Below are 14,885 nucleotides of genomic sequence, written 5' to 3'. Positions count from 1 at the left end.
TGTATTGTCTATTCAAGCTCTTTTTTGGTTCCATATGAATTGCATTCCTGATTTGGCTCTTGGTTGTTGTTGGTGTATAATAAATAATGCTAGTGGTTTTTGTATATTGATTTTGTATCCTGAAACTGTTGAAGTTGCTTATCAGCTTAAAAAGCTTTTGCATTAAGACTGTGGGGCCTTCTAGATATAGAATCATGTCACCTGCAAACAGGGATGGTTTAACTTCCTCTCTTATTTGGATGCCCCATCCTTCCTTCCCTCTCTCCCTCCCTCCCTCTCTCTCTCTCTTGCCTGATTGCTCTGGCGGGGACTTCCAATACTATGTTGAATAGGAGTGACGAGAGAGGGAACCTTGTCTTGAGCTGGTTCTCAAGGTGAATGCTTCCAGCTTTTGCCCATTCAGTATGATGTTGGCTGTGGGTTTGTCATATACAGCTTCTATTATTTTGAGATGTGTTCCTTCAATTTAAATAGTTTATTGAGAGTTCTTAACGTGAAGGGATGTGGAAGTTTATTGAAGGCCTTTTTTGTGTTTATTGAGATAATCATGTGGTTTTTGTGTTTAGTTCTGTTTATGTAGTGAATCACGTTTAATGATTTGCATATGTTGAACCAACCTTGTATCCCAGGGATAATGCCTACTTGATTGTGGTGGATTAGCTTTTTGATATGCTGTTGGATTCAGCTTGCTAGTATTTTGTTGAAGATTTTTGCATCAATGTTTATCAAAGATATTTGCCTCAAGTTTTCTTTTTTTGTGGTGTTTTTGCCAGGTTTTGGTATTAGTATAATGCTGGCCTCGTAGAATGAGTTGGGGTGGTGTTCCTCTAAATTTTTGGAATAGTTTCAGTAGGAATTGTTCTAGGTCTTGTTTGTACATGTAAAATTCAGCTATTAATTTATTTGGTCCTGGGCTTTTTTTAGTTGGTAGGCTATTTACTACTGATTCAATTTTGGTACTTGTTACTGGTATGTTCAGGGATTCGGTTTCTTCCTGGTTCAGTCTTGGGAGGGTGTATTTGTCTAGGAATTTATCCATTTCTTCTAGATTTTCTAGTTTGTGTGCATGGAGGTGTTCATGGTATTCTCTGATGGTTGCTTGTATTGCAGTGGGGTCAGTGGCATTATCCCGTTTGTCCTGATTGTGTTTATTTGGATCTTCCATCTTTAGTAATCTAGCTAATAGTTTATCTTACTGATTTAAAAAAAAATACAAATCCTGGATTCATTGGTCTTTTGAACGACTTTCTGTGCCTGGCTCCTTCAGTTCAGCTCTGATTTTTGTTATTTCTTGTCTTCAGCTAGCTTTGGAGTTGGTTTGTTCTTGTTCCTATAGTTCTTTTTGTTGTGATGTTAGGTTGTTAATGTATGTATTGTTGATTTAATGTTAGGATGTTAGGTTGATTTATTTTTTCTTAAGATATTTTTTGGTCTTATATTCCTGTCTTAAATGACTTTTTACAATTTCAGGTTTAGTCTTGAATTCTTTCACTTCATTTCTTTTTCTAATTCTTTCATGTCTTGTATCTTCTCGTGCTAATAACAGTTTTAATCCCCTCCCTTTAAGCATTCTTTCAGGCATACTTTCATTGTCTGCAGGATGTTACTTTGCTCCTCACTATCTATTACATAGTGATTTTCTGTAGAGCAGAGATTCCCAACCCCAGGCCATAGACCTGTACTGAGCCACACAGCCAGAGGTGAGCAGCAGGCAAGTAAGCAAAACTTCACCTGTATTTACAGCCACCCCCCCATTGCTCGCATTACTGCTTGGGTGCTGCCTCCTGTCAGATCAGTGGTGGCATTAGATTCTCATAGGAGTGTGAACCTTATTGTGAACCATGCATGCAATGGATCTAGGTTGCATACTCCTCAGGAAAATCTAATGCCTGATGATCCGTCACTGTCTCCCATCATCCGCAGATGGGACCATCCAGTTGCAGGGAAACTAGCTCAGGGCTCCCACTGATTCTACAATGTGGAGAGTTGTGTGATTATTTTATCATACGTTGCAATGTAATCATAATAGAAATAAAGTACACAATAAATGTAATGTGCTTGAATCTTCCTGAAACCATCCCCTCCACCTGCTGTGGGAAAAACATTGTCTTCAAAGAAAGCAGTCCCTGGTGCCAAAAAGGTTGAGGACTGCTGCTATAGAAGGTTTGATTCTGATTATTTTCTTTTTGTCATTTTTGCCTGTAATTGGTGGTGGGTTTGTTGTTGTTGTTTTTGCAGGGAGCATGTATTTTGTTTGCTTGTTTGTTTTAGAATATGGCTTGGTTCACATGCTAAGCAGGTCTCCATAGCCGGGTGTTTATCCCCTCCTGGTTGCATTTTGCACTGTGAGGGGATACATTGGCCCCCTAGTTTTGTTGTAAGTGTTGCCCTTGGATTCTTGGTTTGTTATGTAGTTGACCTGCCTGTTTTTATTCAGGAAGATTCATTCATGCCTATACTCATTGCTGCTAATTTTTCCAGAATTCTGTTTTTAGTGCTCTAATTAGTGCTAGTTTAAAAAAAGAGTCTCTGTAAAGTGAAATGGAATTAAAATTAAATTGAATAATCAATCATATACTCGTTGAGATTCACTAACTTGGTGAACCACTTTGTGTCAGGCTTCTGCAGGGTTGCACTGAGCTGAAAGATGTAAACGAATATATTCAACTAGCAAGCCAGTCACTGCAGTGACTTGTTTTGTCAAAGAGGAAAGGTTTTACTCACAAGACTGCCAAATGAGGAGGTGGGAGAACAAATTTCAAACGCACCTCTCCAAAGATGGGATTTTAAGGATGTTTCTGAAATAGAGTACCAAGGTTCTCCAAGGCATGGGGAAGGGAGATTGGAGGTAAGGAAAAGTGAGTTCGTTGGGATTGCATACATGTAGTCAAGTTATACAGCTCTTCATAGAATGCATGTTTGAAAAATGGCAGTATCTCCATGATCTGAGGAAGGAGGTTTTGGTCCTCTGACATCAAATGGTCACCTCTCTTCAGGCATTTATGTAGGTCCAGTTGAAGGGTCGGTGGTGTCAGTCAGCTTGAAGTGGACAAGATCTGCCTCCTGGTTCCTGAAAATAACTTCAAGCAACCGTTACTGTAGTGACCCACATTCGGAAGTTATCTGTAAGGAAGTTCATGGGAGTTTTTGCTATGTGACTTGCTAGTCGGGGTTTTAAAATAGATCAGCTAGAAGTAAGCGATGAAGAGCAATGCAGATTAAGTATGGTAGTCTTAATCAGGTTGGCATTCAATTTTAAATATGTGACTTTCTCCCACACAGGGCCTTGATAACCCAGGCTACTTGTAGTGCTGTGTTAAGTAGCACAAGTGTGTACATGTGCTCCAGTAGGTTATAGGATGGGCCAGTTCTACCAGTGAAAGCCAAGGGTGGTTTTATGAATGAGATGACATGGAACCTGGGTTTTGAAAGATGAGCTGAAGCTTGTGAGATTGATGAGGCGATAGAGAAATCCTAGGCAGAGAGGAGATGTTAAACCATACAGTTTGATAGTGCATAATCTGCTTCAGCAGGAATCAGTAAGCAGGTTTAGAGCAAAGTCTGGGGTGCTGGGTAGCAAGTTGGAATTGTATTCAAAGGCATTGCATGCTAAGGAATTTGTACTTACGGGCAAGGTTCTATTGGAATACATCTTTGTGTTAGAGGGACAGCTCTACCAATATCTGTAGTGCAGTGGAGGTGAGAAGTCTGTTGAAAGGGCCAAATAAGACAATTGTGAAGGTAGAGGGAAGGGAAGGTGGGGAAGAGTTGAACCCTTTGAAAGCTGCAGCTCTCGCTCCTGGCTACTCATTAGAATCACCTGGGAACTACTTTTTTTTTTTTTTAAGTCCGCCAACTCCTCTCCTCCATTTTAACTTAATTGGTATACATTAAGGATCATGCATCAGCAAGTAGTTTTGAAATTGTTCCCAAGTGATTCTTATCTGCAGCCACGGCAGGTAAGAAATCACAGGCTTCCTTAAGTGAACTGTGGTAAGCACTGATGTAGCAGGAATACCTGCCCTGTGAGGTGCCTGAACAACACACTTACACAAGTAATTTTTTAAAATGTATGCTCACATCCCCTGCCTTGTTTATTGAAAGTTCCTAATGTTTTTTTATATTTCTTTTTTATGTTTTTAACTTTTAAATAAAAGAAAAAGAATTACCAAAGAAGATGTAAGTCCATACTGTAAAATTACATAATTTTTCAAGTTACTAAATTCAAAGATTAGTCCCCCACCTCTCTGAAGGAGAAAAAAAGTATTTTCCAAAAGACTAAAGATAATCCTTTACTAAGCCTGGGGTGTTTAGGTTTTTTTCCAGCATTTTGCAGTTACAAACAATCTACAGTGAATAACCATGTGTGTTTGTTATTTTTGTATTGTGAGAGAGGTATGTGTATCTTCAGGGTACTTTCTAGAAGCTAGTTTGCTCTGTCAAAAGATAGTACGTTTGTAGTTTTGTTAGGGTATTGCCAGATTCCTCTCCTGAGTAGTTCTAGCAGTTTGTGTCCCCATCAGTAGTAGACCGCCTGTTTCCCTATAGCCTCCCTTTTCTTAAATGTGTTATGCTTTACTTTTTCTGTTCTTGATGTTCTTTGGTTTTAATTTTCTTTTTTTTTTTTGGCAGGTTTTAACATCTCATATCTTTTGTAAATTGTTTCATTGCTTTTTTTGGGGTGTTTATTTTGTTTTATTTTTTCTCCCTTCATGTTTAAGTAGTTCTTAATATCAACATTTTCAAAGTATGGTCTGTGGACTCCTGAAGGTCCCTGAAAACTTTTTTAGGTGCAAGGGCAAAACTGTTTTTATAACAATATGAAAGTATTACTTATCTTCTTCACCGTGTTGTTATTTGAGTGAAGGTTCAGAAACAGTGGTGGTTAAAACTGTGGGCTTTGTAGCCCAAATCAAGGCAGTGGCACCAAACCTTATAGTAAGAGTCATTGTCACACACTCATAGATTAAAAGAAAAATTTCAGTTTTATTTAAGAATGACTTGAAGCAGTACGAATCATGTCTTATTACTTTCCAACCCTTGAGTACATCCATTTTCAGTAGTCTAGGTATGCAGACGGGAAAGGTGCCTTAAGTACTTCTGCCTTGTACTAAAGTGCTTGTGTGATTATTTGAATTGCAGCTGTGGGGATGTGCAGAGTTGGGGATGGAAGGCAGAAATCACTTTGACTTGAAGGAACAGTTGTTTACTTGAAGGAATGTATGGTTATCTAAACTTGAAAATTTGACAAACATATTTCTCCAAAATGAATGAATAACTTGCTGCTTCAAGGAGAACAATACTTGATAGTATTTGTTGTTAACAACGAAAACTGATTTTTAAAACAAAAATTAAAATTTGAGAAGTTTTTATCTGCTTTTCAGTACTTAAAGACTTTTTTGATGAACTTGATAGTAACACATGATTTTAAAATACACCGTGTGGTGAAATGTGGCATCATTTGGAAGACTTGCCTAACTCAGGGAACCAGTATTTTCCAAAAGGCTAAGGCATGCTATAATAAAATTATACACAGATAAAATACCCATTCAAAGTGTAAAATAAGCCAGTAGATAGATATGCATGTAACAGTACAGACAGTTGATTGATATGGTTTCAAACTGTACGTTATTACTCTCCTTTAGGAAACTGTCATTTATTAAGTTTTTGGCATAAAATCAAATGCGAATATTCATAATTACCTAAAACATCTACTAAAAGAACTTTTTTTTTTTTTGGAGACAGAGTCTCGCTCTGTCGCCCAGGTTGTAGTGCAATGGTGCAATCTCGGCTCACTAAAACCTCCGCCTCCCAGGTTCAAGCAATTCTCCTGCCTCAGCCTTCCAAGTAGCTAGGACTACAGGTGCACGCCACCATGCCTGGCTAATTTTTTGTAATTTTAGTAGAAACAGGGTTTTACCATGTTAGCAAGGATGGTGTCAATCTCCTGACCTTGTGATCCCACTGCCTCGGCCTCCCAAAGTGCTGGGATTACAGGATTGAGCCACAGCACCCAGCCAGTAACTCCTCTTTTTCAACCACTCTATGTGTGTATGAAAAGTTGGATTTTCGGTGTGTACTTTAACAAAAAGCAACATACAACAGGGTATGCTACAGTGCATTTGCATCAACTTGTTTTTTTTCTTCAACAGTGAATGTCAGATTTTGTCAAAGGCCTTTTCAGGGTCTTGGAGATAATCATATACTTTTTTTCTTTAGATTTGTTAATGGGATGTGTTATACCAGTGGATTTCCTAATACACTAAGCTTGCATTCCTAGAATAAATCTCTTTATCATGGAGTATTTATGTAATGTTGGCTTTTGTTTGCTTCTTTTTATTTTGTATTTTGCACTGATAAAAATAAATTATGTTGAGCTGTAATATTGGGGGATTGGTCATTATGGACAGTGATTATCAGGTTTCACAGTCAATATTATACTTTCTTCATAAAAATAATCTAGAAGGTTTCCTTTATATCAGTGTTATGGAACGATACATTGTACTGAAGTTGTCTGGATATTGCATGTTTTGGCACAATTCCCCTGTGAAATCATTTGTGCTCATGCCTTTTTGTGGGATAATTCCCTCATAAATTTTTCTGCTTTTTCTCCAGAAGTTGGCCGTTTTATTTATAATAGACTCAATTTGGTCATCTATATTTCCTTAAGGAATTATGTTTCATTTAGGCTTTCAAATTTATTTGAATTTTTTCTGTAGTCTTCTATGTTTTCTAATGCCATTCTAATAGTTATTTGTCTCTAATAGTTTATTTTTGAAGTTTTAGTCCTGCTTTTATTTTGAAGTGTGAATATTATCTTTGAATTATGATGAGCATACGGTTTTGTGTACAGTAGTCCCCTCTGAGCCATGGGGCATATGTTCCCCCAGGGATGCCTGAGTTCACGGATAGTACCAAACCCAGTGTTGCTGTTAATTGGAGCACATTTCTGTTCCTGTCTTCCACTCACAAGTTTAATGCCTTTTCCATTTTAAATAAGCACTTACAATGCACTCTGGCCAAACCCTTGCAGTTTAAGGTATGACAGCAAAACTAGCACAAATTTTTTTTTACTCCACAATTTCACTAATAGAAGATTCCTCAGCATGTGATTTTTTTTCTCTCTCTATTAAGTGGAGGACTTTCTTTCACCTTCTCGAAGGAAACTCTTTGGCATATCCGAATTGCCAGCATCACTCCTAGTGCACTTTGGGGCCATGATTAAGTAAAATAAGGGTGACTTGAACACGAGCATTGTGCTACCTCTCCACAGTTGATCTCATAACTGTGACAGCTACTGAATGGCTATAACAAGCAGGAGCCCCTATGGCATGGAGACACTGGACAAAGGGATGATTCACGTCTTAGATGGGATGGAGCAGGATGGCCAAAGATGTCATCACGCTACTCATAATGTTTAAATCTTACAAATTGTTTATTTCTGGAGTTTTCCATTTAAAATTTTCAGACTGCAGTTGACCTCAGGTAACTGAAAGCTAAGACCATGAAACCAAGGATAAGGGAGGACCACTGTAGTGTATCTGTTTTCGTTCGATTACATTTTGGGAAGATACATAAAGAGATTCAGGTGGTTGCCATCGTGTTCAGTTACGAATTTCCCTGTTATTTTCTTTTTTCATATTAACTTCTTTTTGTATTCACTTTATTGCCGTATAATTCATTTGCCATGCAGTTCAGGTATGCAGTTCATTGCTTTTAACATGTTCAGAGTTGTGTGACCATCAGCAGGGTCCATTTTAAAACATTTTCATTACTGTAATGAAAAAAATGAGGAATAACTCACACCAATTGACTTATCACTCCCCAATCCGTGTAGCCCTAGGCAACGACCAACTGAGCTTTTGTCTCTATAGATTTGCCTTTCTGAGCATTTTATGTAAATGGAATAGTAGAATATATTGACCTTTGTGAACGGTTTTCACCTTAGCATGATGTTTTCAAGGTTCATTCATGTTATAGTATGTATCAGTACTTCATTCCTTTTTACATACAATATTTCATTGTATGGATATACTACCTTTTATTTATCCATTCATCAGTTGATGGATACTTGAAATAGTTGGTATTCTTTTTTAAGAAGAGGCTTTTTTTTTTTCTTTTTGCTACTTCTGTAGGCTTTGGGAAAGGAGGAAAGGTGATACATGCACTATTCATGATGAACATAGTGTCCTCTGTTGAGGACCGGAAAGCTGAGGGAGGAAGCTGTTACCTTTGTCCTCAGGCAGTTTGAATTGTACAATTTTATACAGAAACATACATTTCTGCCTTAATGATTCTGTAGCCTTAAGAAAATGTATGATACCTCTTTAGACTACTCTAGGTACTCCATTTCCTTTCTAGAGAATAGTATAGATTTCTTTGAGATTAGCTAATTTTTTAATAACTTGAAAATATTTTGATTTTTTAAATACTGGCCTGTCCTGAGTCATTGTGCCAAAGATTCTAGGCTCTTTCATAAGTGTAGCTTATTGTAATTTAGTTTTAAAAAAGGTAATTGTGCAATGTTTGTTCAGTATGGCTAATGTTCACCTTCTGTTGTATAGTGTGCACAAGACATTATATTCCACAGAGATTTTTAGAAGTTTGCAGAAGTTGTTGAAAGTTGAAATAACTAATACTTGATTTTCAAAGCAATTGGTATTTTATTATGTAAAATGACAAATGCTGGGTAAGTCTGTCATCTCCTAAATCAGTTGCCAGTATGAGTGATGATCACACTGGACACTGCCAGTCTCCTCAGGGCCTCTTCTGATAATCAAAAATAAACTCAGGATTTCAGCGTTAATAATTTTTAAATGTCTTTGTTTTTTCAAGAACGTGTATATAGTTGGCAATTCTAAATATTCTGTTATGTCCAGTAGTTACTAGCGCTTGCATTCTTGTACAAGGGTAGTTCTAATAGGCAACCATGCAAGTGAGTGTTTATGGATCATGGATGTATTAAGATTGTAAGTTTTGTATTTTAACTTCTCTAGATTGTAGAGTATGATATAACAAACAATTATTTTTGTCCTTAATAGCAATATTTTACTGTGATTTTTACTTTAGGCTCCTGGATTTGGATTCGGAATTGCAATATCTGGTGGACGAGATAATCCTCATTTTCAGAGTGGGGAAACGTCAATAGTGATCTCAGATGTGCTGAAAGGAGGACCAGCTGAAGGACAGCTACAGTAAGAGCTATTTATTGTGGGCACCTGTGCAACAAGCAGTGTTCCTGTCCTCAGGCACTGGCCTAGTATCTTAGTGATTTTGCTGTATTCACACACCACCTGTGCTATGGTTCATATATTTTTCCTTAAATTAACATGTTTACTTAAGCAGGAAACTTTGGCCAGGTATGGTGGGTGGCTCACTCCTGTAATCCTAGCACTTTGGGAGTCTGAAGCAGAGGGATCACTTGAGACCAGGAATTGAATACCAACCTGGGCAACATAGGGAGACCCTATCTCTACAGAAAAATGTAAAAATCAGCTGGGAATGGTGGCATGTGCCTGTAGTCCCAACTACTTGGGAGGCTGGAGAATCCCTTGAGCTTAGGATTCTGAGGCTGGAGTGAGATTGTGCCACTGTACTCCAGCCTGGGTGACAGAGCAAGACCCTGTCTCCAAAGAAAATAAAAGGAAGCTTTATCTCTATCGTAAATGAAAAGCTGGTTTCATTCACTTTAAATAGAATGTGTAACTGTAAAAATAGTGAAAAAGAAAATTTCTAATTCCATTTTGGGTAGAATCCAGCTTTCAGTAGCCTCTCTCCCCAAGTCTTGCACCCTTTTTGTGCCATATGAAGATAAGCAAGATAAAGAGAAACACAAAATATACCACCAAAATAATGACACTATAATTAGAAGAATCAAAAGAAAATTAAATTATGAAAAGTTTACTTTTTAAAAGGGAATAGGTTTTCCAGCTATTTGACTTAGTATCATTTAATGCCTGTAACTGTGCTAGCAAGAATCATTTCATGTATTGTGATATCTCTTCAGTCTTTTGGGGAAATACTTTGTTAATGACTTAAAAAAAATTAAAGACCTGTGGTTAGTTACTTGTTAAACATTCTGCGGAGAGATCTGAAAGTAAATCGATTGACATTATTTTATTGTTGATCTGAAGAGAAATTATTAATTAGCTCACAATTAGAATACATTTTAGAAGTACCCATCTTGAAAATATCATCATAAAGTTACCAAAATGTTTTTCTCTCACATACTGTTTTGTGCCCTTTTTTCCCTAGGGAAAATGACCGAGTTGCGATGGTTAACGGAGTTTCAATGGATAATGTTGAACATGCTTTTGCTGTTCAGCAACTAAGGAAAAGTGGGAAAAATGCAAAAATTGTAAGTATCTCTTCCCTTTAATTTAGTAAAGGTACCCCAACTGTATTGTTGGTACATTTCTGGTATTTGAATTTATCCTTCCTATTTAAGAAAATGAAAATGGAAACAGTAGTTCCAAAGTTAGTTGTTTACACTTGAGTGTTTCTTCTAACACCAGTGGTTTGTCGCTGGTATGTGTATTTTCTCAAAGTTTAGATACCAGGATTTTTTTCAGTTTCAGTTTAAAAAGGAAAGGGGACCATTGAATAGTTACCTCTTTCTGGCTTAATGTTTCCTCCCCTACAGTCACATGCTGCATGACAAATATTTTGGTCAACAGCAGACCGCATATTGAACAGTGGTTCCGTAATTATAGTACTGTATTTACCGTGTTTGATACACACATACTTACCGTTGTGTCGCAGTCCCCTGGAGCATTCAGTACAGTAGCATGCTGTACAGGCTTGTAACCTAGGAGCAGTAGCCTATCCCATGTAGCCTAGATGTGTGTGGAGTAGGCTGTACCATCTGGGTTTGGGAAGATACATTCTACGGTGTTTGCGCAAAGACAGAACTGCCTAACAAGTCACTTCTCATAATGTATCCCCATTGTCAAGTGACGCATGACTGTACTGAACTTAGACTGGATCTTGGCACGTAGTTAGTTTGAAATATATGGCCCTATTTTCTGGCATAAGATGAGTTTACTGGGCAGGTTTTGCATTGTCGCTTCAATACATGTTTGTCAGCATCTACTTTCCTTATTACTCTGATAGTTTGAGGAGAGAGAGAAGATCTGAGATTGTTTTTTGTAGAGTTGTTTAGAGTACATTTAATGTTACTTTTTTACTATAGAGCTAGGGTCCTTATTTCATATTTCTCTGAGAAGTCTACTTTTTATTAAGGGAAAAGAAATTCAATTAACTCTTGATGACTGGCCTCAAATCACAGTTAAAACTTGGCGAATGTAGCACAGTAGATTTAATGTAAAAGTTTTATTTATTTTTTTGAGACACGGTCTCACTCTGTCACTCAGGCTGGAGTGCAGTGGCACGATCTTGGCTCAGTGCACCCTCCACCTCCTGGGTTCAAGCAGTTCTTGGGCCTCAACCTCCCAAGTAGCTGGGAACACAGACATGTGCCACCATGCCCAGCTAGTTTTTGTATTTTTAGTAGCGATGGAGTTTTGCCATGTTGGCCAGGCTGGTCTCGAACTCCTGACTTAAAGTGATCTGCCTGCCTCGGCCTCCCAAAGTGCTGGGATTACAGACATGAGCTACCATGCTCAGCCAAAAGTCGTACTTAAAATGATACTCACACTTTGAGGACCACAGGAGCCACTTCATCCACTCTGCTCCTCCACAGTTTTGTTTGTTTGTTTGTTTTTGAGATACAGTATCACTCTTATTGCCCAGTCTGCAGTGTAATGGCGCTATCTTGGCTTACCGCAACCTCCGCCTCCTGGCTGCAAGTGATTCCCCTGCTTCAACTTCCCAAGTAGCCAGGATTATACTCATGTGCCACCACGCTCAGCTAATTTAGTATTTCTTTTTTTTTTTTTTTTTTTTTTTTGAGACAGAGTTTCACTCTTGTTACCCAGGCTGGAGTGCAATGGCGCGATCTCGGCTCACAGCAACCTCCGCCTCCTGGGTTCAGGCAATTCTCCTGCCTCAGCCTCCCGAGTAGCTGGGATTACAGGCACGCGCCACCATGCCCAGCTAATTTTTTGTATTTTTAGTAGAGACGGGGTTTCACCATGTTGACCAGGATGGTCTCGATCTCTTGACCTCGTGATCTACCCGCCTCGGCCTCCCAAAGTGCTGAGATTACAGGCATGAGCCACCGTGCCCGGCCCTAATTTAGTATTTTTCATAGAGACAGCATTTCTCTCAGGCTGGTCTCAGAATTCCCGACCTGTGGTGATCCGCCCACTTCAGTCTCCCAAAGTGCTGGGATTACAGGCCCTGCACCTCAGGTGTGCCACCATCCTCAGGTGAGGAACCGCGCCCAGCCTCCTCTCCTGTTTTTATCCCATCCTGCCTCTGAAAGGACTGATAAAGGTAGCTTTCAAGCCTTCAAGCTCAGGTGTAGAAAGCTGAAGAGGCTGGGTGATGTGCCCTGCTTTGTCCTTTGAGAACCTTTCTGCCTCCCAGCAGATGCTCAGAACCACAGCAGACCTGATGGAAAGGATAAGGATGGGTGAAGGGAGGCCTACTTTGAGTTTTGATGTCTGGGAGCAGTGGTAAAAGCTAGGAAGGGTATTCCCTGAGACTGCACCCATCACTTGCTCTGTCCTTCTGCCCTGTGTTGGCTCTCTTGCTGTATGTATGGCTTATCTCCGCATCATTGCTGGTGAGATGAGATTTCTCTCATATTGCAATTAGGATCGGTATTTGGTTATAGCATTGTTCCAGAGAACAGACGTCTTCTATTTTGTATGTTTTGACAATCTCGTTGTAGTCCATAGTTTTACAACTGTAGAGTTACTTTAAAGTTGTAACAGACTGCCTAGTGGATGATAGTTTTTAAGCAGTTTTTATAACATGAGGTTGCACTGTTTACAGAAGCAAATTGCTGATTTTTTTGGTTTTAAAACAGCAAATTGCTGATAGTTTTGTTGAGTTTGATCAGTTGAATGAGCTTCAATTTCTTGCGTTAGCTGCTAATCCTGAGCGCCGTCATTATTCTGCAGAGTGTTCTTTGGGTAGGTCGCTGCACATTCCAAGGCCAGCACCTTAGGAAACTTGTTTTTTATTCCTTGTATCTGAGGTGTGGTGAGCTTCACCCATACTTCCAACTTTTTGAGGCCTCCATTCCTCTGTGATCTTCTGTTTTTCCATGCAACGTATTTGGCACACATAGCCTAACTTGATAATATATCTGAGAAAGTTGTATTTCTATACTCAGGACTTTTCCACATGGAAATCATGTTAGGTCTAAAATCAGTAATGTGTTTGAAATAGCACATTCTTGGCCCAGCATGTAAGGGGAAAGATTTGGGGGCTACACAAAGCTCTATCAGTTTGAAAGGTGTTTTTGCTCTGTGGGTAGAGGCTGTAGGGGCTTTCAGCAGAAAGGCGTTTTAATCTAAAAAGCAGCAGTTGTTGATTTTTGCATTTTGACAGTTTCAGTCATGTCATTAATTTACATTGAAGCTTTCATTGGCTTAGGACTCTTAGAGTAAAACCCCCATGTCTGAGAGTGAGGCCTTTGATTATAAGAGGCATTTTTAAACCTCATCCCCAGACATAACCAGAGCCTTTATATATGTGGTGTTTATTTTCCCCAATTGTGAACTACCAGATTCTCCCCTACTCTCTGTTCTACTGATTTCTGTCTTCTCTCCTGTGCCTCCTACATTACGGGGTGGTTTGTTGATGGGATTATCTTTTCATAAACTGAGAGCCCTTTGGACATTATGCTCAGCACATGAGTTCTTTCCCATTGAATTAAGATGTTAGAACTCCTTGGTGATAGAACTACCATAAGTATGCTTAATTTTGTTTAGCAATAGATGAAAGGAATCTGGAAATAGTTACTGTTTATAACACAATGGGCCTGTATAATTTTACTAAAATTCTGAACATACTAATAAAGCATTAGAAGTAGATGAAGAGACAAAAACACCTTGCTAGCAAAAACCTCTGTGAGCATTTCAGAACAGTTATGTGTTGCTTAATGATGGGGATAGGTCTTGAGAAATGCATCATTACATGATTTCATCGTTGTGCAAACATCAGTGTGTACTTACACAAACCTGAAAGGTATAGCTTACTACACTTAAGCTGTATGGTATAGCGGATTGCTCCTTGGCTATAAACCCCATACAGTATGTTACTGTACTGAATACTGTAGGCATTTGTAAAACAGTGGTAAGTATGTATGTCTAAACATGGAAAACGTACAGTACAAATACATAACAAATAAGAAAATTATATACCTGTATAGGACACTTACTATGAGTGGAGCCTGCAGGATTAGAAGTTGCTCTGAGTGAGACAGTGAGTAAGTGGTGAGTGAGTACGAAGGCCAGGACAATACCACACACTACTGTAGACTTTGGAAACACTGTACATTTAGGCTGCACTGAGTTTATTTTTAAGATTTTAATATTTAATAAATTTATTAAATTTATTTAAAAGTCTTCTTTCTTCAATAATTAACCTTAGCTTACTGAAACTTTTTTAACCTATAAACTTTTTAACTTCTTGACTCTTAGTAACACTTAAAACACAAACACATTGTACAGCTATACACAAATACTTTTCTCTATTTAAAATTTTTTGTTTTCGTTTTTTTAAGACACAGTTTCACTCCGTTGCCCAGGCTAGAGTATGGTAGCATGATCTTGGCTCACTGTAACCTCCACCTCTCTGGCTCAAGTGATTATTGTGCGTCAGCCTTGGGATTACAGGCGCCTGCTACCACGTCTGGCTAATTTTTGTATTTTTAGCAGAAACAGGGTTTTGCCATGGTAGCCAGGCTAGTATCGAACTCCTGACCTCGAATGATCTGCCTGCCTCAGCCTCCCAAAGTTCTGGGATTACAG

The 14,885-nt window shown here is 38.6% G+C and overlaps 1 protein-coding gene across 28 annotated transcripts in view; it reads left to right on the top strand.

Moving 5' to 3' along the window:
- TJP1 (tight junction protein 1) overlaps positions 1–14,885 on the top strand; it is a 256,103-nt gene that overhangs the window by 178,615 nt on the left and 62,603 nt on the right. For all 28 annotated transcript variants that reach the window (XM_035303668.3, XM_054258231.2, XM_035303666.3 and 25 more), the window contains 2 exons: positions 9,070–9,194; positions 10,255–10,357. In XM_035303668.3, the coding sequence (XP_035159559.2) occupies positions 9,070–9,194; positions 10,255–10,357 (228 nt within the window). The remainder of the gene's footprint in view (positions 1–9,069; positions 9,195–10,254; positions 10,358–14,885) is intronic.

Source organism: Callithrix jacchus, chromosome 6 (assembly GCF_049354715.1).
Source record: "Callithrix jacchus isolate 240 chromosome 6, calJac240_pri, whole genome shotgun sequence".
Classification (NCBI taxonomy): domain Eukaryota; kingdom Metazoa; phylum Chordata; class Mammalia; order Primates; family Cebidae; genus Callithrix; species Callithrix jacchus.
The sequence above is the reverse complement of the archived record's forward strand: the minus strand, read 5'-3'. Positions and strand labels throughout refer to the sequence as shown.